Source organism: Polypterus senegalus, chromosome 13 (genome assembly GCF_016835505.1).
Source record: "Polypterus senegalus isolate Bchr_013 chromosome 13, ASM1683550v1, whole genome shotgun sequence".
NCBI lineage: Eukaryota > Metazoa > Chordata > Cladistia > Polypteriformes > Polypteridae > Polypterus > Polypterus senegalus.
In genome coordinates this window covers 141075762-141102324 of record NC_053166.1, presented here as the reverse complement: position 1 = coordinate 141102324, position 26563 = coordinate 141075762, and the positions used below count along the sequence as shown (strand labels likewise).

The 26563-nt window shown below is 38.7% G+C and overlaps 1 protein-coding gene across 1 annotated transcript; it reads right to left on the bottom strand.

The window, feature by feature from the left end:
- Positions 1–508: 508 nt before the first annotated feature.
- Positions 509–25795, bottom strand: alkbh5 (alkB homolog 5, RNA demethylase). Its single transcript, XM_039774480.1, has 4 exons — positions 24210–25795; positions 8436–8516; positions 5571–5705; positions 509–2169 (listed from the first exon to the last, which is right to left on the bottom strand). The coding sequence occupies exons 1-4, from the start codon at positions 24896–24898 to the stop codon at positions 1986–1988; spliced, it is 1089 nt and encodes a 362-aa protein (XP_039630414.1). The 5' UTR covers positions 24899–25795; the 3' UTR covers positions 509–1985.
- Between the last annotated feature and the right edge of the window lie 768 nt (positions 25796–26563).

Here is a 26563-nt window from a genome sequence, read left to right as displayed (position 1 = left end):
GTTTAGCTACACTGGCTAAAAACAAATTGCTTAATCAACTCAGGTTCATCCGCCTTCATTTAGTTGTTTGCAGGATGGTAAGGGGAGGAAATTAAAAAAAAAAAACAAAAAAAAAACCCCAAACAGAAAGAGTCACAAGCTGAACAGCAAGAGCAGCCGGTTTGTTGGAGCAGAACTTTCCAAATACTGTATACTGTTCAGTGTTTCGTAAGTTTGTTTGTTGTTTTTTTTTTTTTTTTCGCAAGGTAAGAAAACTTGTACGCAGTTAAATTTCCAAAAGTAATTATTGCCAAAACAATTGTTACAATTCACCTAAAATATTCAACATGTTGAATATTATTCTAGCAATATACTGACAGCATTTCTTCATATAAATACTTCATCATCTCAGTCACTTGCAATCCAAGGGCTTCGGGAGACACCTTGAAAAATAAGAGGATCAGGGGCTTCTCCAAATGACACAGTTGTCCAAAACAAAAAAAAAAAAGAAAAGAAAAGAAAAAAAGAAAAAAGCCACACACAGATCACTTTTAAACAAATAACTAAAATTAGTTCTTTGTACATAAAATAGTTTTCATTATGTATATAATTTCATCCGAGTACATTTAAACTCATAACCTTTACAGTACTGTACATCTTTGTTACAAGCAAAAAGACTTTTTTGGGGGATTGGGAGGTGGTCCTATTGGCACCCAAATATGCAAGCATATATCTCAAAATAAATGCAACTTTTTTTTTTTTCCTTTAAACAAAGCATTAAAAAAGTTCCAGGTATGAAAATGTTTATAATTAAGTTTGAAACTAACAAGCATAGTAAATCAGTTGTGTGTACGCGCCCTTAACTAAGCAAGTAAAACGACTTTTCAAAATCTGCTACATGTAGAACTGGCTGAACTTCGTATTGCAGTTATGTTATTAGTAAAGACGAACAAAAAGAATCCAAACGCAGTGGCAGTTTAAATGCAGCTCATACAAGAAGTTCTTCCACAGAGCTAGGCATAACCTTGACTTTTTTTTTTTTTTTAAACTTTGGATCTTCTAGTCACTGACAGACATATTCCATGGCACAAGGTGCTAAACTGTACAAAAAAATGACACTATTAATAATAATAAAAAAAAAAAGTCAAAGAATCCACAAAAAGTCTTGTTTACACTTAAATACATTTCTTGTATTGGTCTTTGGATCCAAAAACAAAAATCTAGATACTGCGCATAATACAATCTGCAGCATGAATACTGGTTCTAACTTATTTAATGACATGAAAAGCAGTGAAATGACACGTGGGCTTTGAATCATCAACTCTCCTACAATGCATTGTGCTTGTTCACAATCAGTGGAGCATAAAGAGGGTTGCAAATGCTGAACAGCTAAACACATGTCTGAAATTGGGGGAAATACGGGTTGGGTGGCCATAACAATTATTCATTCGTTTGCTTCCTGTAAGTGCCACATACATTTTCATATAGAAAACCGTGTAGCACCGGAAAAGGTCTTAATACAGAGGAGCTATTTGCAAGGGAGAACGAGAGACAAAATTAAGCAGGATGATTAATGGATTCTGCTGCTAACACAATCATAGCACTGCCTCCACCCAGTTTTTACAGGCTTATAAACCAAGCAAGCACAAGCAGGTCCTCTGGTTTCACCATGATTTTGGACTTTTCAAAAATTAAATACTTGCTTTCCTGACAATAACAATCCAGAGGACTAGCCAAATGAATGCTTGCACCTTAAATTTCAGTATTCTTGCTCAGTATGCACTACATTCCGAAGATGTTTTCATCTTCCTTTTGACTTTTTTAACTTGCATTCGAAACCCAACCCTTAGGAGGGTCATCTGACAGCCTAAAATCCAAAACCTACACTACAAATGAAGCTGTCAAAGAAAAGAAAAAAAAAAAAAAAAAAAAAAAAAAAAAAAAAAGATGAAAAAACACTGCTGCCAGAAAACTGGCTTGATTGGGGGAGCATGGGTGTCCATCATTTAATGTCGTCTCATTTTCACTTTCCTCACTGAATTTACATCATTGTCTGCGTCTTCATAGTTTTCTGAAATGTCATAGGACCTTCTCCAGTAGTCCTCGGAGCTGTAACTAGTTCTCCTTCTGTGTTCTGGCAAGATAACAGAGCGTCTATTTTCTTCTTTGTCCATTTCTAAAATTCGAGGTCTAAAAAACAAGAACATTGCATTTAAAATTATATTAAGAGGTTTCATCTTTTTAGGAGTGTTCCGATACAATCACCAATTTCATTCTAACAAAACATCCCGATTCCAACAGTGATTTGTTTTCTTTATCCTTTTAAATTTTTCTTATGTTATATACACTAAGCTCTTGCATAATCAGCCATATAGAAACATCCGTTTTGTACTTAGTGGTATTTTTGTAACTAAACTGCAGACAGGTGTTAGCAATTCATATTTTTTATTTTTTAAATCAACAAAATGTATTTCCGTTTATTATTGGCTAGTGAAAAAAAAAAACTAACAAAAATCCCCTAAAAACATACCTTTCCAAGATAATAAAACATGTACACAAAATTTTCATCCAAAATGCACACACCATACAAGAACATGCTTGTCATAATTACATGCTGCAATTCTAACAAAATATTTTAAGTGCCCAAGAGGATGGATGGGGATCCTGGGCAGGATGGAGAAGGATTACTTGTCTGGCTGGAAAACCATAATGGAAGGATGGCAGAGTTGCACACATTACCCAGCTGGGATGCTCTATAATTCACTTCCTGGCTGGGACACCAGAAGGACTAATGGACTGAAGAGAGACAAAGCTGGGTGAAGTTCCTCCCCCAATAAATAGGAGGCAGTGTTCCTTGCCAATGGTCCCAGTTTGTACACTCGCAGGGATACATTGGAATTGGAGTCCAGAAGGACAGCCCTATAGGGGTCCTTGGGGAACGATAAAGGGTGCTTCTAGTGGAGGTTTTCCCTGTTTTCCAGATGACCTTGAAGTGCTTCCAACAAGCCACAATGTGCCACCAGAAGTACTCCCAGGTCCAGCTTAAAAGAAGCCTGCCGCCACACCTAAATGAGTCAGAGTCGGGTGGAAGAGGGCAAAACTCACTGGAGGAGAAAAGGAAAGGAAGAAAGAGAATAAGCGCACATTTCAAGGGTGTGTATTGGCTGTCTTAACTGTCTATTAAGAGCTGTGTGGAGTAAAAATTCCTTTTATTGAACCCAGAGTTGTGTTTGGTCTTGTGTGTTTGGGGTTTGGGCGCTTGGTGGCAGCACCTACTGTTCACAATATTCATATTTATCAAGAAGACACAAGGCTAATAACGGGTTTACACATAAAATGGACATATTTGTTTATTAAGCTAACAAGCCCAAAATTTAGAGAGCAGTGAGACACAAAAGAGTCCTAAAGTATGGTAGTAGTTTGCATAGAGGATCACCATAACTTATTGTAATTAGTGTAAAGCTTAGAAAAGCAGATTCCGAAACATTGGGAGGTCAGGTAATTTATTCATCACTGATCAAGTCATTTGGGCTGAAAATCGGCTGACTGAAATTGGTGGTTAATCAATCAGAGCATTACGATTTTATTAAAGAAAAAATTAGTTCCAGTACTGAAATCTTACTTTTCAGGTTAAGTGCCATACTAAACTATTACACTGTTAACTACAAAAGGCACTACAAAATTTTAAAATGAACTTTTAAACAGCAACAAAACGTGCCCAAGTGTTGCTAAAGTGTACCACAGTCAAAGACCAACTAATGTGGCAAAGTGATGGCACCAGCAACTGCCTTAAATACATGACTCCAATACTTCGACCACATACAGTAAAGCTAGAACGTCCTAAGAAATGTACACAAGATGGTAAATAGTTCAGTGCATTATTTTGTTTTGTTAGCTAGCTTGTCAGATATCCCATTCAGTTCCTTCTGTTAAAGTTTCTTCTTCAGTTACACTACATGATCTGGCAGCTTAATCCAGATTCCCATAAATGTGTTAGGATGACTCACTGTTGTGAAAACTGAAAAAAATTCCAAGCATCAATCAATTCTAGTCTTTGCCTTTAAGAAGTTTGAAGACCTAGATTAAGCTCCTAAAAAACAGAAGTGGGATTCCCATAATCTGTAGAAGTAAAACTTGGGACTTTGGTGGACGCACTACGTCATATTCAACCAGCTTTAAACCTACTAAGCCCAATCCATCACAAAGTACATACATCCACCCTTACTCAGACCCAGCTAGCTTAGAGTTACCGCAGCTTTTGATATGGTGGACCATCAGATCTTAATAGATCAGAGCTGTTAGGTGTCTCTGGCTCTGCTCTGGACTGGCTCTCCTCTTATTTGTCAAATAGGAGTTTCTCAGTCAGTGTGGCTGGCTTTTCATCTGACTGCTCCTTTGACATGTGGAGTGCCGCAGGGCTCGGTTCTTAAACCTGTACTTTTCTCTTTATATATTCTTCCTTTATCACAGATTCTTAATTCTTTTAAGGACATCTCGTATCATCTATATGCAGATGATATACAGCTTTATTTTTCATTTACGCCTAACCAAATTAATACTTTGGTCACATTGGTTGATTGTCTGTCTCAGGTTAACGGTTGGCTCAGTAGTAATTATCTGCAGTTGAATTCAGGAAAAACTGAGATACTAATTGTTGCTCCTCCTGTTCTTCATTCTGAATCAGTTTAAAATTATCTTCTGTTTCTCCTGTTATTAAGTTGAGTCTACGTAACCTTGGAGTTATTTTTGACCAGTCCCCAACACTTGATGAATATGTAAGGTCAGTCAGCAGCTCGTGTTTCTTTCATTTTAGAAATCTCTCAAAACTAAGAAATGCTGTTTCAAAATCAGAATTGGAGATGCTTGTTCATTCTGTTATTTCCTCGCGGCTTGACTAATGTAATGCTCTCTTTATAGGTTTGAGCAAGTCCTCTCTCTCATCTTCAGTTAGTTCAAAATGTAGCTCCCAGGCTCCTAACTCGCACTAGCCGGAGTGATCATATCACCCCCATTTTGCACACACTGTACCGACTCCCAGTGTTTAACAGATTTTAAAGTTTTGGTACTTACTTTCAGAGCTTGGCATGGACAAGCTCCGGAGGACCTAACCAGCCTGCTCCAACGCCATACAGCTTGTCGGACTCTCAGATCTGGGCAACAGGGCCTTCTCGTTGTCCCACGCACTTGGCTAAAAACCCGTGGGGATCATGCCTTTCAGTCTGTGGCACTATGGGATAGCCTGCCTTGTGGTCTGGGTGGAGTCAAGTCTGTTGATTCTTTTAAAAAACAACTAAAAACATTTCTTTTTAAACAAGCTTTTAATCAGTGCTGAATAGTTCCGGTTTGTTTATTTATTGTTTATGTTTTGTTTTAACTGTTGTATTTGTACTGTGTTTACTGATCAGCGCTCTGTGACCTATTGTCTGTGAAGGGCGCTATATAAATAAACTATTACTACTACTACTGTGGCGAGGGAGGGAAACTGGACCTGCAGAAACAGACAAAGTTTGCATTGGGATCACAACTCGAGGGCTGTGAGTGTATTGTGCAGTACCCCTACAGCACAATCAGTTTTACAAATATGTGACTACCTGTGAGCGGCATCAGGATCGGCTTTTCGATGAGACCGCTTTGGTTTCAGTATCTGTTGGTGGTCTGACGTTGCAGCAGCAAGAGATACATTACTTAAGGTTTTACTTTCCAAACGTGGTGCATCCTTTCTCGTCCTAAAAAAAAAAAAAAAACAATTATTGAAGTTCTTTGTTAAATCACTAGGTACACAAAAAAGTTTCAAACTTTAGAGTATGCAGTTCATTAGTTTGTAAAAACTGCCCAGTTCACCACTTGTCCATACCACCATCCACACAAGACATTAATGACAAAAGACGAATGAACAAAGTTCTTCTCAGTGTGTCGGATCCCACACACTCCAGCAAGAAAATGTCTTGACCCCCAACAAGTCACAAAGTACCATTTGAGGCCTGTAAATTTAAAATCTTAACTTGACCGGTGACCCTGACTCTGCCATGCAAGCACACGTACAACCAAACCAGATTGTACTATCAATTGATTTTACAGTCTCATGATACCCAAACTTACAAAAGGACATTTTTAAGTTGCCATCGTTTAGTAATAGGTGTCTGCTTTGAGGTTATATTTTGTATGTTCTTGGGGCACATTTCTGATCCAGAGTATCTAGCAAACACTTTTAGTTACAATGGGAGTTACAATGAAAAACTGAACTGAATCATTGCTTGTTGCATATCTTGAGTGCTTCATCTTTGGGTAATGTACATCTAACAAAAAAAATGGACTATACCCTAAAAAAGAAATATATAACTGCATATTTTTAAATGTGAAATAAACTAACTTATACACTGTTACTAACTATATTGCAGTTGTAAGGGTTTTCTCCAAAAGATTTCAGGCACTGCTAGTTGGACATTTAGTAAGAATTTTACTGTACTCTGCACATATGATAACACCACTAAATTACTAATGCTATTATAATAATAATAATCTGAGATAGCAATCATACTCATCACATGTGACTGAGACAGGAGCCCACAAGCACACAAGACTTCTGTTCTTTTCCAATGGCCGTTACTTAGTGCTCACTTCAGGGTAAATGTAAACGATGCTGACTTGTTCTTTTATACCCAATTAGAAGACCATATTGAATTTCTTTTGTGGAATCCTCAGCTATTCATTTTGTTAACTGGACAGTATGCCACCATTCACTCCCTTGCCAAATGGGTGGTGGGTTGGGTTGGGGTGGGAGAATCCTTCCCAGGTCCCGCTGGAATATTAATAGATGTCAATTTCAATAGTCTAAAAATGAAGAAACAAAACTGCATAGCCAGTGGCTTCATTTTTGCAATCGGCCAGTTAACAACAAAACATATTTAAAATCATCAGTTTATTGGATGGCTGGTGAATTAGATCATAAAAGCAGAGACTGTTATCAGGTAATACAGATAATATTCTTTTGTTAATGCAAGTTTTTTTTTTTTTTTTTTGAGTAGTGACAACAAACACACTAATTTGGTATATCTTGCACTTTTCATGTACCTTAGAACAAAATGCATTAAAAGGCTATGAAATTCCAAGTCATATTTAAATATGGATCACCATTATGTAACATATTTTATTTTTTTATTTTTTTCTCCAGCCTTTGGAGTTTTTTTTTTGTTTTTTCTGTCCACCCTGGCCATCGGACCTTACTCTTATTCTATGTTAATTAATGTTGACTTATGTTTATCTTTTATTGTGTCTTCTATTTCTCTATTCATTTTGTAAAGCACTTTGAGCTACATTTTTTTGTATGAATATGTGCTATATAAATAAATGTTGATTGATTGATTGATATACTGTTATTTCAGCAGCTTACTGCATGTTCCCTGGATGATCACCTTTAAATAGACAGAAAGAGATACTCTCACTGTCAGTCGCCCCACTTGGTATATAAATTATTTAAGCACTTACTGCAAATCTGTTTATTGACTTGTATATTCTCACACAACAATCAAATAACATACATCGGCAATTAAATACTACTTAAATGTACTACAGCCATTTTGCTGTTAAAATATACATTTACTATCATTTATACAGGCATGGTTTTTTCTTCAGTGTCTCTGCTAGACATTTGTTAATTCTTGAGGTTTAATTAGAAATATGAATTACCATTTTAATTAAGTACTACTTGTTTCTTAACAAAACATATGCTGCATAACATGCAAAACATATGTTGTATAACATGCAGAAACAAATATGCACAGTAAAAATCTTTTTAAAAAAGCCTACTGTGTACTAAGCAGCAATTTAAAATTCATCTTTTTCTAATTGAAAATGTGAGCTGCTGTACTAAACACAAGCTTGCTCACCGTCCAAACTCAGACATACACTGTCATTTAAAATGTAAAGTACAAAATAAAAAGGTTTAAATTAAAGCAGCTTTTCTTAATGTTTGTCTAATTGCACATTACAACTTTATTACTCCACTTTCTTTAACATAAAGGCTGATAGTCCAATAGCTTCCACTCCCTGCTCTTTGTTTACACAGCAGGAATTGAAAAAGACAAAAAAAGAAATGCGGGCTCAACTATCTGAATACCTAGTGTAAAGGAGTACAACAAGTAAATTACCACAAAGCTTAGAAAAGCATGGGCTGAAAATATGGTTTCATGTGATCAGACAATTTACAGTCTTTCTTTAGTGAAAATTACCCGATTTAGATTGGTGGCCAATTAACTGAAGCATCCCGAGTTGCTTCCTTTAGTTTGACTACACAAAGGCACCTGAAATGAGCATTCCAACACAAAACCAAAACTATATAGTAAATGATAAACGCAATATTTTACCACACACGTAAAAGCAAAATATTCAAATAGTGGGGCTACCAAATTAAGTTTGCCATTGAGTTGCAGGGACTGGTTAACCGAGGAAATACTCACTTTCTCAGGATAATAACTGCACGCCTTTCCTTGATATCTTGTGGCCGAATGCAGTGGGTAATTTCATCTGCTGCATAACCACTATATATTTAAAAAAAAAAAAAATTAGAATAGGAACAAACATGTAGAAGAAAACCACGTTCAGAAGTCATGTTTTCACAAGACAATCCCTGGTTCACAAGAACACTCACCAAGACAGCCTTACATCAGCTAATAACATACAACCTCAAAAAGACATAAAACTCAGGATTGTTTGAAAACAAGGTAAAAGTACCATAAAATAAACTCGTGCCATGAAGACAGAGTGAACAGAAGCCACTTTACACATGTGACGGCCTTTCATTTCTTTAGCCAGATTCCCCAATTATACACAGAGTGGTGAGAGTGTAAATCTCCCAACAGAAGCCCGGCTCTGAAATTAGAACAACAAAAAACACACAAGTGGCGCAGTACAAATATACAACAGCGTGCCGTACTTTTGAGATAAGACAAGCCTCATCTGAAAGCAAGACTTCATTGTAAATGCATATTGACAGTTTAAAACGTAGATTTAAGGAGCATGAAGACAGCACCACCACAGAAATTGCTAAAATGTGAGTGACTGAAATTCAGCCCGATTCAAAACTAATTCTGTCAGCAAACAAATTTTCAGAGCTCAAGTCCAGAATTTACTTAAACGTTTAAGTTTTCTTTTTCATATAAAAGTACCACCAATGAATATTCTTATTATACAAGAAATCATAAAAATATTTTCAAATTCATGCACTGCATTATCTTATTTGGAGCTAAAATGTGAAATGAGAAAATATTCTGTTCCTTTTCTGGATAAATTTCTCCATCAAAAATAATGTTTTAGATGCGATTGTGCCATTTTGTATGCTTTTCTTTGCATTAGTTTGTTTGAAACTAAATATAGCTCTATGACTAAAATCAATCATCAGTATACTTAACTCATTTGAATCAGATATGTGGGCATCCCCCTCTAGGGCTATTTCAAGTCCTCCTGCCCATTATTACTAGAACAGGTATGGAATCCACAAAATGAATTGGATTAGGTAGGTTTCAGAGGGTTATGTTTTAATAGAACTCCTTTTCAGAACTAGAATGTCTATTCGGTCTGTCAGCACAGTCACTGATCACACACCTGTAAAGTGAACTATGCGGCACTTAAGCTTTTTATTTTTTTGTGACCCAGTATCGCTTTTTTTGCTGTCTCTGAGACCCAGAACTTCTTCTGAATGTCATCCATGGATTGGGTGTGGAGGACCCCCATGAAGAACTGCTGCCGCAAATCAAATTTTAATGAAGTGCCCATGGCAGTCCACCAACCGTATGCGACGCTTTCTCATTAACTCTTTCAGCCCTGACATCCTATTACTAGTACATATATATGCAGCAGTTTTTGTAAAGCACAGGTACGTTTGAAGCCATTGGAACCAAGCGTGCTACTATTAGTGCAGACTGGACAGACTGGCATACAGTCTGTGAAACATGGAAATGTATTTGGCAGCTATTGTGTAATAATGATACTTTTTTGTTTTTTTTCATTTTTGAGCTTCCTAGATGCCCCAAAGGTAGAATATCTCACAAAATAATTTTTCCCAGAACAGAAAATCCAGGGATGAAAGGGTTAAGTATGATTGTAAATCATGACTGTGTGACGTCTCATTGTAAAAGCCAAATTTTTAAGTTAATGTTAATGGTAAATTTACCTTAGTTTACTTAGTTTTGAACTTGAATATAACAGACAACACAGATAATGGAAGATTATGTTTAACCCCTATAAGTTAAATAATGGTAGGTTAGCTCTGTGTGCCAGTAGAACAGCCCTTAGATTGAAGTAAGATGCCTAAAAACAAACATTAACAGTTAAGACAGAGTGGTATGAAGGCCATACAGTGTTCGGACACTACGTGTGTTGTGTATGTAGATGCAGTGAATGAGACAACATATAGAAACCTTAAGAAATGCAACCGAGATACTTAACCCTAAAGTAGAATACCGTTATGTTTCCCTTTGTCCCCCCTTTTTTGCATGCATTATCAACTTTTTCCCTTATTTTTGTGTGAGCTGTTTGCTTTGAATTTCAATAAAATCTTTATGTATGGTGAGTCATCCTATTGCTGGATTGCTTGTCCAGCAGCTTCATTTGAACAACTGGGACAGCCTTGACAAACGCAGTGACACTCATAGTTTAAGAATGTATGCTCTAGTGAATAGTGAAGTGTGATCCTGAGTAAGACATTCACCACTCAAGAGGCAGAAACATGGAAATATATGCGTTACATATTAAATTATACTGTGCTTTTAGCAACTACCACAAATGAATTTCAAGCCTGGGTATACCAACTTGGGGCCGCAGATTTCAACATAAGAGGTTATAAGGAATGATACGACCATCTCAACTATGCGATCACTCTCAGCATGTGCATGTTCACTCACATTTTCTTTCCATCAACTGAAAAAAGAACTTAAAATCAGTACTAAGAATAAAACTTCAAACATTATTATGCCATTGTCACATGACTTACTAAATGCCAATGCAAGTCAGGATGTTTTCATTTACCAAGTCTTTTGAAACAGCACACTTTTCAAAACAGGTTTGTTCTGAATATGTTTTACTCGCATTTTAGTTATTACACTAATTACTGGGTTTTTTGAAACCTAAGAAATTTGTATCAAATAAATGACATACAAGTTCAGCAATTTGTGTTCAGAGATCAAGTATGAGGTTTTAGTAGCTGGGATTCAGAGATCAACACACTGCAAGTCATAGGACTGGAGAGAGCCGACTTACATTAATGTCTGGACAATGTAGATGTTTTGAAATGTTAAATTTGATTTTGGGGTAAGAGTAGAAGACATTTGACAAAACAAGAGGAGAGTGTTCAGTAGATCAAGCTCATTTGTTTGGCTATTAGCTAAGCTGTCCCAATATCTCATCCAGAACCTTCTTTAAGGCCTTGAAGATTTCAGCTTCAACTACATGTTTTGGTAGTTTGAGATATTATATAGATAGAGATAGAAATATTATAGAGATAGAGATAGAGATATATAGATAGAGTTAGAGATATAGATATATCTATATATATCTATCTATCTATCTATATATCTCTATCTCTATACACACACACACACACACACACACACACACAGTGATACCTTGACTTACGAGTATCCCAACTAACGAGTTTTTTGAGATACGAGCAACCTCTAGGCTGATTTTTTTGCTTTGAGTTGAGAGCTAAAATTTGGATTACGAGCCAGCTTCAGATACCCTACCCTACCCTATCCCACCCCACCACTAGTTCGTGCAGCTCACCACAGTGAACACCGCAACATCCTGTGTCTCATTCATTCACTTTAAGCAGTTAGCTTGCAGTGGAAGCTTCAGTGTTGTGCTCGCATTTGTGCTTGCAGTTATTTTGCAAAACTTCGTTTTTTCCCAACTATGGGTCCGAAGAAAGTGAGTGCGAAGGACAGTGCAGAGAAGAAGCAGATGATGTGCATTGAATTATTAAAGAAAGAAATTATAGAAAAACATGAGCAAGGTGTGCGTGTAGTCGATTTGGCGAAGCAGTACAAGCAGCACTTATACAATCTGCACCATAGTGAAGCAGGAGGAGTTGATAAAGGCTAAAACGCCAGACAAGTGCGTTAAAATCATTTCTAAACAGTGGACATTTATCCATGAAAATATGGAGAAGCTGCCGATTGTGTGGTTGACGGAGAAGCAGCTCACAGGAAATACCGTGACGGAAGCTATAATCTGCGAGAAGGCATGAGCGATTTACGCTGATTTGCAGCAGCAGACCCCAAGCACTTCGACAGACGAGGCATCGGGTGAGCCGTTTAAAGCCAGTCGGGGCTGGTTCGAGAATTTTAAAAAGAGAACCGGCATTCACTCCATAGGCAGGCATAGTGAGGCAGCGAGCATGGATGTGAAGGCAGCTGAGGATTATCTCAAAACTTTTGCAGGAATTATAACGGTCAAAGGATACATCCTCCAGCAAGACTTCAACTGTGATGAGACAGGACTCTTCTGGAAGAACATGCCAAGGAGGACTTGTATAACAGCAGAGGAGAAGAGGATGCCAGGCCACAAACCCATGAAGGATAGGCTAACCCTTGCACTGTGCGTCAATGCGAGCAGCAACTGCAAGATTAAGCCGCTGCTCGTTTATCATTCGGAAAACCCCAGAGCCTTTAAGTCACAAAGGATTATGAAAGAAAAACTGCAGGTTATGTGGAGGGCAAACCCGAGGGTGTAAGTCACCAGGCAGTTCTTTGTGGAGTGGGTGAATTTGGTCTTTGGTCCAGACGTTAAAAAATATCCCCAGGAAAATAACCTACTTCTGCAAACCCTTCTCGTCCTGGACAATGCGCCTGCTCACCCCCCTAACCTTGAAGACGACATCCTTGAAGAGTTCAGGTTTATATAGGTTCTCTACCTTCTACCCAACACCACCCCTATCCTGCAGCCCATGGACCAGCAGGTGATTTTTAATTTTAAAAAGCTCTCCACCAAGCACCTGTTCTGCCATTGCTTTGAGGTGATGGAGAGCACAAACCTCACCCTTCGAGAGTTCTGGAAGCACCACTATAACGTCGTTATATGCCTCAGAATTATTGATTTGGCATGGCAGGGTGTTACGAAGAGGACCTTGACCTCTGTGTGGAAGAAGCTGTGGCCTGAGATGTCTGAAACAGAATTTGAAAGACTTGAATCTGAAGTGGCAGTGGTGGAGGAGATAGTATCCCTCGGCAAGAACATGGGCCTGGACATGGATGACGACAACATCAATGAGCTCATTGAGGAGCACTCGGAGGAACTGACAACGGAGGAGCTAAAGGAGCTACAGACGCGGCAGCACACGGAGGTTTTGCAGGAAATAAGTGACGCGGAGGAGGCAGAGGAAGTTCTCTACAAGTGAGATAAAGGAAATGTTGGGAATGTGGGAGAAACTTTCAGACTTTATTCAAAAGAAACACCCAGAAAAAGTTTCAACTGGGCGCGTGACGGCGCTATTTAATGACACTTGCATGATGCATTTTAGAAACATTCTGTAAGGGAGGATGAAACAGGACAGGTTTTTTTCGAAAAACCCTGCAGATAAAAGTGAGGAAGGTGCAGCGAAAAGGGCAAAAATCAGTGAATAATATTCAGTTATTCAGTTCAGCTTTTCTCCACCACCTCTGTCAGCATCTTCAACTCGTCTGATCTCCAAGGTAAATGCTGTACATTATACTGTACTTAATAAAACCAGTTTATTGCATTACATTCTATTGTATTGTGTTTTTATACAATATTCGTTATTTATAAGTACATTTTTCTTATTTAAAAACATGTAACAAAAAAATTGCAGCGTTTTTTGGGGGTCTGGAACAGATTAATATATATATATATAAAAATAATGAAAATAATCTCACCACTCACTCAACTAACAGCTGGTCGTTGAACTCCTCATGTTCTCAAAGTATGCATGAACTGCATTTGTAATGGTGGCATTTCACCGGTCAATTTTCCTAACCCTTCAAGTCTAAACAGATGGCAAGCCTCCCACCAGCCTTTCCAAGTAGCATGAGGAAAAAAAATGCAAGAGCTAAACACCAAATCCCGTTTTCAAGTAAGCAGGCCACTCCATAAAGAATGACTGGGCAGTACGATTGCAGTTTGCTGGAGTAAAACCATCTTTTATGCAGTCAAACCTAGAATAAGCCATGCAGCAGTATGTATGTGTGTATACACATACATAAGTAAATACATACATATACACACAAACAAATATAAAAAGGAAAAGTGTGTTAATCTGGTTGACATTTTGACTGATTCTACAATGGATTTATATGTTTCAGGCATTTCTGAATACAATCCGACCTCTACCAAGCAGAGTGTGTACAAAGGTAATGATCGGAGGTTGTGGACACAAAAACAAACCACTCAAGCTGAATGAAACTTGGCACGGTTATTTGTATTGCAAAATTCTAGAAGTCTACTGATTTTAGGACAGAACTACTGTAGTCGGGTTTGTTCTACATAGTCAGATTTCTGTCTATTAGACAGAGAGAGAAAAATTACTATAAAATAATATGACAATGTCATGAGGGATATATGTTTTTGTCAGGATAATATGCTTTGGAAATGATTTAAAAACAAATAGCTCAACCTAAATGAAACTTGGCACATGGTATTTGCCTTATAAAATTCAAGATGTCTATTGATTTTGAGTAAAATCAGTACAGTAGATTACTATTTACTAATACAGTAACACCAAAGTGAAATCCTACAAGAATGGAACTCCTTTTTAATGAAGTTGGCATAAAATGTGCACAATTACAAGTTCAAGTATCTGTCAGAATGCCGTGGAAGTCATCATGCAACTTCCCCAACACAGAACAGTTCTTACCTGTAGTTAATAAAGTGCATACTATAGAATGTAATGTTTTTATAAGTCTTTAGTTATTTCAAGTGTTCTATAATTATTTTATAATTTTAATACAGTTGACCCAGTAAGTTATGAAAACAAAGAAATATCTTTAGAAACTAAAGTGATTATAAAGAGAATAAAAGTTTGAGAAAAATGCCACATAGCAGAATCTAGGAAGCTAGCAACCCAGTCATAGCTGGTACAAAGCATGGGGGTATGGGTGGCACAGATGGACAGACAGAGCTCATCTGTGAGCACTAAGTAGGCATTTCTGCGAAGCTAAAATCTGTTTGCCTGGATGCACAGTCCCTGGTGCTTCTCCTTAAGGATCTTGGCTTGGATTGTCTGACAGAGTTGGGGATAATGAGGCAGATGGTGCTGCCTCTGGCCCAAAGTGCACAATGTGACATGGAGGCGGTGGTATGAATGTAGTGGGGTTATTATAATGGGTATCTTTATTCCTTCTATGGTACATCTACCTCCAAGAACAAATACAAATATAAAAATATTTCTTATAATAAGGTAAAGTCCTGGAATGTCTATGTACACATGAAAGTTTGGGAACCCCTCACAGCCTGCATAATAATTTACTCTACTTTCAACAAAAAAGATAACAGTAATATGTCTTTCATTTACTAGGAACATCATTGTACTGGGGTGTTTTCCGGACAAAGATTTTTAGTGAAGCGGTATTTAGTTTTATGAAATTAAATCAAATGTAAAAAAAACTGGCTGTGCAAAAATGTGGGTCCCCTTGTAATTTTGCTGATTTGAATGCCTGTCACTGCTCAATGCTGATTACTTGAAACACCAAATTGGTTGGATTAGCTCATTAAGCCTTGAACTTCATAGACAGGTGTGTCCAATCATGAGAAAAGGTATTTAAGGTGGTCAACTGCAAGTTGTGCTTCCCTTTGACTCTCCTCTGAAGAGGGACAGACAGCATGGGATCCTCAAAGCAACTCTCAAAAGATCTGAAAACAAAGATTGTTCAGTATCATGGTTTAGGGGAAAGGCTACAAAAAGCGATCTCAGAGGTTTAAAACTGACAGTTTCAACTGTAAGGAGAATGTAATCAGGAAATGGAAGGCCACAGCTGTTGTTAAACCAAACCAGGTCTGGCAGGCCAAGAAAAATACAGGAGCAGCATATGCGCAAGATTGTGGTTACGACAACCCACAGATCACCTCCAAAGACCTGCAAGAACATCTTGCTGCAGATGCTGTATCTGTACATCATTCTACAATTCAGTGCAATTTGCACAAAGAACATCTGTATGGCAGGGTGATGAGAAAGAAGCCCTTTCTGCACTCACGCCACAAACACAGTCGCTTGTTGTATGCAAATGCTCATTTAGACAAGACAGATTCATTTTGGAACAAAGTGCTTTGGACTGATGAGACAAAAATTGAGTTATTTGGTCAGAACAAAAAGCGCTTTGCATGGCGGAAGAACACTGCATTCCAAAAAAAACACCTGCTACCTACTGTTAAATTTGGTGGAGGTTCCATCATGCTGTGGGGCGGTGGGGCTAGTTCAGGGTCTGGGGCCCTTGTTAAAGTCGAGGGTTGGATGAATTCAACCCAATATCAACAAATTCTTCAGTAAAATGTTCAAGCATCAGCAACAAAGTTGAAGTTACACAGGGGTTGGATATTTCAACAAGACAATGACACAAAACACAGTTAGACACTTACAAAGGCATTCATGCAGAGGAAAAGTACAATGTTCTGGAATGGCTGTCACAGTCCCCTGACTTCAATATCATCGAAAATCTATGGGATGATTTGAAGCAGGCTGTCCATGCTCGGCAGCCATCAAATTGAACTGAACTGGAGAGATTCTGTATGGAAGAATGGGGTCAGAAATACCTCCATCTAGAATCCAGACACTCATCAAAGGCTATAGGAGGCATCTAGAGGCTGTTATATTTGCAAAAGGAGGCTCGACTAAGTATTGATGTCATATCTCTGTTGTGGTGCCCAAATTTATGCACCTGTCTAATTTTGTTATGATGCATATTGCATATTTTCTGTTAATCCAATAAACATAATGTCACTGCTAAAATACTACTGTTTCCATAAGGCATGTCAGATATTAAAAGGAAGTTGCTACTTTGAAAGCTCAGCCAATGATAATCAAAAATCCAAAGAATTAAGAGGGGTTCCCAAACTTTTTTCATATCACTGTATCTTATTAATTAAGGTATTACCATATATACTTGTATACTCTTTTTAGATTATTGTTTTTTTGCAAGCATGGGCAAGATATTTTTTTTAATTTATAGAAAACAAATTTATAGAAAATACTTAACTTCAGAGCACAATGCATACCATATATACCATGTTTGTGAAGAAACAACTGGGGGACTGAACTTATCCTCTAAGAGTCAAATATGTACAGGGTGAAATGGAAAAAATATTTTTTAAATGACATTAACAGTTTTGCTATTATTGTAATTGATTTTTAAAGTAATTTCATGTCTCTTAATGACTACTCTCTATATAAAAATACATTACTGTCATCAATGCCACGCCACTTGTTGGAAGGGCACAATAATGAGACAGCAAAATAGGTCCTTACCTGCACAGAAATAAAATGCCACAATGTGTTTCGACTAATATTTCCTAGGCAGCTTTCCTTAAAAATGACTGATGTCACCATTTGTGCTAATCTACCTTGCAGTGGCTACAAGGAACGTTTCACAACTCAACTCCAAGAGGACTGAATGGTCACTGAGGAGAACATCAAAGACACCATGAGAATAGGAATTGGGGAGCCTATAGTTTGCCTCAAACCTATGCTGGCAGCCAATATACAGGACGAACAGGCTATGAACCAAACTTACCAGGACATCCCATTACAAACGTGTGATGACTGAAAATGTTTGAGAGGGCCAACTGTGTACCTCCACTGCTCATAACTCTTAACTTTGCAATGCAAGTTGAAGCATTATACAAGTAACCCCTTCAAAAAGATCAGTCACTGTGGTTCAAGGAATTTGCCCTCCAAATTAAACACCTTCTTGCTAAGAAAATGTCTGGGGTGAACTTTGTATACAAATCAACACTCAAAGAAACAAAAAAAAACCAAAGATCTGAAAGTATTCAGCTCACTGGAAGACCCAACATTTGCTTGAGCCCGAATTTAGAGGTTTGTCGCAATGAACATACAAACATTGTTCTTTATAACCCAGTGTTCTTTTCGCCTTGGCCTTCAAAAATAACTGTACAATGTCAACTACTACACTTAGAACAAGACTGACGCATACAACAGTAAAGACAAAATGCTTAAAAACACCAAAGTAGCACATATGAAGCACTGTCAACTCTATTTTTAAACCATAGCTAATGTCAAATATGTGCTGATGAAGTGGTAAGACACTAAACTGAGCCAAACAAACAAGAAATCTGCTTTTTCAAACAGTACAGTCGATGTTTATTCTACGTCCGTTTTCCTATTTGCAAAACGCACGGATCTATCTACTCTCTTCAGATCTTCTTGAAACAAGATTTCTGCACACAAGAGCCAACCTATCTCCCTCAACTGACTTCACTAACTACATGCAACTAACTAAAAATTCACAGCAACACAAAGGCAGCCAAGCAGACAATCTGTTATGTGCAGAGGAGTCAGAGAGGTGCCTCCTAAAAACAAATTTGCTGACAAGTCAAGTCAAGGCTTTTCACTCCCATCAGACCCAAGGTTTTTAATGATGAACAGCCTTGAAGAGTATCTGGGTTTGGAGGTACCTCAATGACATATTCATCAATCTTGATGTCTATATGAGTTGAACATTTACAAGAGTCATGATTTTTGAGCTATGGCTACTATGATAAAACAGTTAATTGTTTTCCTTTATATATAAAAAAAAAAAAAAATGAAAAGGAGGTCAAGAACATTGTTTTGTTCAGGGTAAGTGCCACTGGCTCCAAGTATCAGTACTGTTCACAAATGAAACAAGCAGAATCCATTTATATAAAACACACACACACACACAAAGTGCCATCTATTTGCAGAGCTCCTCTGTTCTCTTTAATCATATCCAAATTAGGATGCATCTAAGTTTCTTTCAAAAACTGCTGCTTTTCACTTTGTACCCAAAATGCAGATACAGTATAGAATATTTTTTCATTGTCCTAAACCCTACTATCAAAATTTTTTTTCAGATTATTATCAAACTTATTTTATCTGACAGGCATCCAGGAAGGGCTAAAACGTGAAAAGTATGTGTGTTCAAATCATACCTTTGGACACTTAATTTTGTTGGCAGGAAGAGAGGCCTCCTGGCTAAGGCTTTCACCACACTCCTAAAACTGGCCCACTTTATCACCAAGAACAAAAACACCCTAACCTACCAGGCCTTCATGTTATGAAATATGAATATCATTATCGTACCATGAGTAAGTAAAACAACTTGGGATGGTGTTCTATGATACAAAGATGAGCTTATAAAAAAATACTGATCCACAAATTTAGATGAAGTGAGTCTGTTAAGTGCTTGGAGACAGTGTTCACTGTTAAAAATACTGAAACAGAACAAATCTCGGACAACTTTTAAACTTGTCAGCAATGCTTCCTGTTTAATTTAACAAAATGTCTGTCTGTTCCCTATACAATCCTACATCCTTTGACCAATCTCAACCAAACTTTGCATAGTTGCTCTCTAGGACCATACAGACGAAACAGACTACTTTGGAACCCAAAATTTTGACACTGGGGGTCCTGGTGATTTGATTACCCCCATGTTCTACAATTTGCAAATTGTGTCATCTGCTGGCTCTGAACATGAACAAGTAAAACATCTGAACAGTGACCAGAGCTTAAAATTACGTACCAGGCAATGCTGCGTGCTGTTTTTATCTACTGTAATACAAAAAGGAAGGAGTATCAGGTGCTTTTGTAGGTCAGTGTCAAAATTAAATGTCAGCCTGGGCATCACTCAAGAACAGCTCAACCAATTTAAAAGAAATCTGGTATGTATATTTGTCTACATCCCTTCATAATTCTGACTATTTTTTCCAGCCCTGTGTCAATTGACAGGGGTTCAAGTGGGGGGTTTTAGTGACAACTTTTTTGAGAAATCTTCCTAAACCAGTCCTGAATCAAGGATGCCTGGAAACAGATTACCAAGAAGGTTTACAGATAAATTACTGGAAGACTCACTTAAACAGCAGTGTACGCTTCACCTCGGTACTGCCCCGGTGGCCAACTTTCAGACTTTAACAGTTAAACATTCTCATTGAAGGTAGACCATGCCAGATCCAGCATTTCACATTTTGCAGAATAAACTCAGTATAAATTGTTGCTTCGATTTCATTATTTTAACTTAAAATTTCAAATAAGATGCCTCCTAAAAACAGAGCTAATTTAAATCCAAGACCTGCCAATGCCAGAAGAAATCATCTGCGCTAGGATTCTAAAAGGTAAAAACAGCAAAACCACCATTTGAAATGGTACATTGAATGTTCTAGCTCATCACCGCTACACAACAGTGGCAGAAATACTAACAGGTGATAACAGGTTAAACCCTTTTTTTTTTTTTAAATCCCAAGTATACCTCCGATAATAATTTTCCATTCTCTTTTAAAAGTCTGGAATTTTCTATTTGTGTCTGCTTTGCAATGATTAAAAGCAAATCACAAGTCAGACGCTGAAAATTGCAGGCTTGGATTCCAGCAGACCCCCACGTGACCCTGTGTTCGGATTCAGCGGGTTGGAAAATGGATGGATGGATGGATTTAAGAACAGATTACTCCTCTCACGTGCAGCTTTATGGCGCTTGCTTATGAGCGATGTTGAACGGGTCTATGCGAACACACACTCCATGACAAAAACCAAACAAAACAAACAAAAACCCGGTGCTTACAAAGAAGCAATTGCTTGACATTGAGCATTTATTCACCACTGATGACTTTTTATACTGTATACAACAATGTATTTATTATTTCAAGTTCATTGTAAAATATCCATAAATACGATATTGATATGCATTATAAGCTAGAATAAGTATTTAAAACAAAATCAAATGCTATTTATTCTTCTACAGCTTTGAAGTAATAATCTGTGCTTCATCGATGGGGAACTAGACTAGTAATTTAATAAACACAAGAAAAAGTATGAAGTAACATGAGCTGCTCTAGTTTGGGGTGTTATAGTGATTTTACTACAGAAGTAGATATACAGTGCATCCGGAAAGTATTCACAGCGCATCACTTTTTTCACATTTTGTTATGTTACAGCCTTATTCCAAAATGGATTAATTTCATTTTATTCCTCAGAATTCTACACACAACACCCTATAATGACAACGTGAAAAACGTTTACTTGAGGTTTTTGCAAATTTATTAAAAAAAAAAAAAAAGAAAATCACATGTACAGAAGTATTCACAGCCTTTGCTCAACACTTTGTCAATGCACCTTTGGCAGAAATTACCAGGGCTGTGGAGTCGGAGTCGAGGAGTCGGAGACAATTTTGGGTACCTGGAGTCGGAGTCGGCAAAAAGTTAACCGACTCCTACTAAATTTAAATGGGAATTAAAAAAGTAAGTTGAAATGTCCCAATTCACAAACAGTCATAATGAACTACTTCTCTGCTGTAAGAATAAAGCCCAATGCATGCAGTGCATAATGTTACCACAAAACGAACATGTCAAGTAACCATGAAGCATGCTTTTCATTGACTGTATGCGTCACTATATGGGATGTAATGCACAGGTAAGGTGCGGCACCGCTTTCCATTGTGTCGTGTTCCACTGTTAGAGGGAACTGTGAACCTAGCCTAAAGCCCACTGATTTTAGATTGCATTTAAAGGGAACCCGTGGTCAGAGGAATATGGAGGCTGCCATATTTATTTCCTTTCCTTTAACTATAACTGTATTCCAAGTTTAATATAGGTTTTCAAGATACTGTTTTTAGTTCATATAGTTAAGGTTTTTTTTTGTTTTAAAAGTTAAAACTACCAAAGAATGTGGTTTGTATTTTTGAACCAATACATTTCCTGCTCCTGATTTTTATGCCTGCTATTACTATCCAGACACTTGTTTAAAAAAAATAAACAAAACCTTGTTTTCATTGTGTTTGACTTTAATCTGGCATTATAGTAGAGTGTTGGCTTCCTAGCCAGTAGTTCTGTGGTGAAATGACATGTATGTTGCCTTCCTTTCCTTCAATGGATGTAGAAAATACATTAGCATAGTATATACTTACAGAGGAGTCGGAGTCGGAAGATTTAGAAACTGAGGAGTCGGAGCATTTATCTACCGACTCCACAGCCCTGGAAATTACAGCCTCAAGTCTTTTTGAATATGATGCCACAAGCTTGGCACATCTATCCTTGGCCAGTTTCGCCCATTCCTCTTTGCAGCACCTCTGAAGCTCCATCAGGTTGGATGGGAAGCGTCGGTGCACAGCCATTTTAAGATCTCTCCAGAGATGTTCAATCGGATTCAAGTCTGGTCTCTGGCTGGGCCACTCAAGGACATTCACAGAGTTGTCCTGAAGCCACTCCTTTGATATCTTGGCTGTGTGCTGAGGGTCGTTGTCCTGCTGAAAGATGAACTGTTGTCCCAGTCTGAGGTCAAGAGTGCTCTGGAGCAGGTTTTCATCCAGGATGTCTCTGTACATTGCTGCAGTCATCTTTCCCTTTATCCTGACTAGTCTCCCAGTTCCTGCCGCTGAAAAACATCCCCACAGCATGATGCTGCCACCACTATGCTTCACTGTAGGGATGGTGTTGGCCTGGTGATGAGCGGCGCCTGGTTTCCTCCAAACATGACACCTGGCATTCACACCAAAGAGTTAAATCTTTGTCTCATCAGACCAGAGAATTTTGTTTCTCATGGTCTGAGAGTCCTTCAGGTGCCTTTTGGCAAACTCCAGGCGGGCTGCCATGTGCCTTTTACTAAGGAGTGGCTTTTATCTGGCCACTCTACCATACAGGCCTGATTGGTGGATTGCTGCAGAGATGGTTGTCCTTCTGGAAGGTTCTCCTCTATCCACAGAGGACCTCTGGAGCTCTGACAGAGTGACCATCGGGTTCTTGGTCACCTCCTTGACTAAGGCCCTTCTCCCCCGATCGCTCAGTTTAGATGGCCGGCCAGCTCAAGGAAGAGTCCTGGTGGTTTCAAACTTCTTCCACTTACTGATGACGGAGGCCACTGTGTTCATTTGGACCTTCAAAGCAGCAGAAATTTTTCTGTAACCTTCCCCAGATTTGTGCCTCAAGACAATCCTGTCTCGGAGGCCTACAGACAATTCCTTTGACTTCATGCTTGGTTTGTGCTCTGACATGAACTGTCAACTGTGGGACCTTCTATAGACAGGTGTGTGCCTTTCCAAATCTGTAATCTGAAATTGTGAGCTTCATGGCAAAGGCTGTTAATACTTATGTGCATGTGCTTTCTGAATTTTTTATTTTTAATAAATTTGCAATAATCTCAAGTAAACTTTTTTCACGTTGTCATTATGGGGTGTTGTGTGTAGAATTCTGAGGAAATAAATTAATTTAATCAATTTTGGAATAAGGCTGTAACAAAATGTGGAAAAAGGGATGCACTGTACATCATAAGCAAGAACTGTTGCAACAGATATTTAAATATGTTTTAACTGAAATATTTAACCTCTAAATATTCTTGATTGTAATAGAAATTTTTCCATTTTTCCATGCTGATATCAGTCCAAGGAATGCAAGATCCACAGTAAAGGATCAAAAACAACATCACATTCATAATCACAAACCTTGAAATTGTCTACAATGACACCCCACATGCTTATGCTTGACATTTGTCATTTTTAACCTTCTGGGAGTGCCTCTTAGAGGGCCAATATCAAAAAATATGATTATGTTAGTGACTTATCAATCTTGAAATAGCATAAAGAGACACACAAACATCTGGAATAACTAAACATCAGGACATATCAAACAGCATGTCTTATGTCAGTTTTCGCGTACCTGTGAGTCAGGTGGCACTGTAGGGAAAAATAAAGTGACTTCAAAGTGTTCCTATGTAATTCTGGGAAACACAATACTGGTCCACGGCATCAGGGCATGCTAAATTTCTGTACAGAAGGTGACTTGGTGCTTAAAGATATACACATGAGTCCCAATCCTGTCCCAACCAATAGCTCAATATGTGACCCACAGGAGGTCAATTACTCTGATAGGGTTTCACTAGCAGAAATTTGTAAAACAAGTGATGTTGATAAGCATTTTACAAGTGTACACATAAAATGGAAGGCTTTGAACATTTTCACAAGTTTCATCTTCAGAAATCGTCTAAAATACACTTTTAAAACACAAGAAACACAACTGCAGGGGTTTACTTAGTGCATAAAGAGACCCACCTGAGCATAGTGACGCTGCCCCGTCTCACCGGAAGGAAGAACACCGGCTCCGACACTCGGATAGGCTTGAATTGAAATTTGCAGCCAAAACAGAGGGCAGAGTCACTGAAGAAGGACACCGACACAATGGGCCTTTCAAAGATGTGAATGGGGTCGACATGGGACACGATGCAGCCTCCTGGCTGGTAGTCGTTGATCACTGCGCTGTTGACAAAACCTTTAGGGATAACCCGATGGTCGACCAATTTGTTGATAACCAGCTCATGAACCCAGTCGGGGATTTCGTCCACCTCCCCTTTCGAGTAGAGCCTCTCCTGGCCGGGGCCTCTCTTCTCCAGTTGCGAACCGTATGTGTAACCCTCACCAAAAAAGTACTTGTTCCTGAGAGGTGCCCTGTCCACAGTGTGCTGCCGGTACAGACCCTTTTCAGCTTTGGACACGACCTCATCAATTTTGGCCTCGATGACCGCGCACTCCTCCACGCTGAAGATTTTCACCTGCTTGATGCCACTTTTCACCTTGCTTGCCTCGATCTCTCGATAGTCTTCGTAGTCGCTGTAGTCCTCCTCGGAATCGTGATACTTGCGTTTGCGGTCGGTGGCGTGTTCGGTCACTTTCCTCGCGTTATCCCTCTGCGGGATCATGGACTTTAATTTTTCCCTCAGGTCAGTGTAGCCGCTCGCTGCCATTTTTTATACAAGATGTATATGACCTAATCCTGCGGGTAGACTTCCCATATTTTAACGGAATCCCCCGTTTTGTTCGGCCTCTCTCAACTCTATTTACACCGGACTTAACAAGGGGACCATCTCCTCTTGTAACTACAAGCCAGGGCTGCGCTCACCTTTCACTCAACCCTGGGGAAAGGACTCTTGAATCGGCTTCGGACAAATGAGGTGCGACAAACCGCACACGTTGGAAAAGATTTCAACCGGTTGGCCTATCCGTAAGAAACTATTAGGGATCCTTCCACACGGGTGACTAAAGTTCACCGGAAAGAACAGACCCTATCAAACTGTTTCGATTAAACCTATACGTAGTTGCTCGGCGAAATTCGCTCCAACAAGTTGTGTTCGGTCCCAACTACAGCCTGCTAGAAAAGTACACAGTTAATAAACCCATTTCTCTGGACTGTTTCACTCAAACGGCTAATCTAGACGCAAACAATATATCTTACTATTTCAAACAAACTCCATGTTATAAGCAGACTCTACGTATTTTACACTGTCTCTTCGTAAGCATTTTTATAAAAACACGAAAAACTATCGCGCAACCCAACTTGCCGAACACGCATGCTCGCCATTCCGCGCGTGCTCAATATGATGTCGATTTACGTGTGATGCCAGTCCATGGCAACTGCTGAAAACTACGGACTTACAGTACGGAAAAAAAAGGAATTTTTAAAAAGTCACCGATCGTATTTGTCAGCTCTTTACTGCACCTTAATAGTCTTTACAATGGGGGTGAGGTACGAAAAGGTTAGGGGAGCTACGGTTATAGAATATGAAACGCCATCCTACTCACGAAACCCCAGAACCAGCCCCCAGTCGACAGCTTTTCATTAAAGGCGAACCCCGGCAGCCCCCACCGGCCTCCGAGACAGCTTACCATGAAAATTGGTGATTCCGCCCTACAAACTTGATGATTGGCTATCATTTGCACATCTCCCGCCAACTTCCTTGCAAGTGGCAAAGTGATTGGCTAGAATGCCGCTGAAGTCAGGCGTGCGAAACATATAATTAGCATAGTGTGGTTGCAGTACATACACTAACGGGGTCTTCCCTAGTAAGGCTGGCCTTTGAACTGCCTTTGCTTAAAAAATACCTGACAGCTAAAAGTAAATTGACAAGCACAGTTCGTAGGTAAAGTTAACAAATGTGTTATTAGTTGCGTTGGAAGTTAAAATTAATCAAACATCAACATCACAATTTAGGCCAGCCCTGGTTCCTAATACGTGACAGGAGCGGCGTGCCACAGGGCTGCCCAGTCAAACCGGGGAAAGGTAAATAAGCCGACAGCTTGGTCACGTGCGTTAGCGTGGCTCTTGAATTAATGTTTGACAGATCGACAAGACGGGAAATATACAACGCCGAGACTAAACACGTGTGTAAAAGGCTTTGCACCTGTGGCTGGGTTAATGACACACATATACAAAATGAAAATAAAATACCTAGACGCTTCAGGCAGAGTATGAAATATAAAAATTAGAAATATAAATTTCGGGGGGTAGAAGTACAGTAAGAACACAAAACAGCAATCGACTTGATATTTTCGTCTTTATGAAGTGCAGGGATAAACAGAACTGACACAGTTCCTTATGAAAGACAATAACAACGGTTTAACTTTAATAAGTA

Excerpts from the sequence above, each read along its gene's own strand:
- alkbh5 (XM_039774480.1), bottom strand. The coding sequence starts at position 24,898 with ATGGCAGCGAGCGGCTACACTGACCTGAGGGAAAAATTAAAGTCCATG. Across the intron at positions 5,706-8,435 it reads GCAGTTATTATCCTGAGAAA|GACGAGAAAGGATGCACCAC; the intron begins GTGAGTATTTCC and ends TTTTTTTTTTAG. Across the intron at positions 2,170-5,570 it reads GATCCTGATGCCGCTCACAG|ACCTCGAATTTTAGAAATGG; the intron begins GTAGTCACATAT and ends CTTGTTTTTTAG.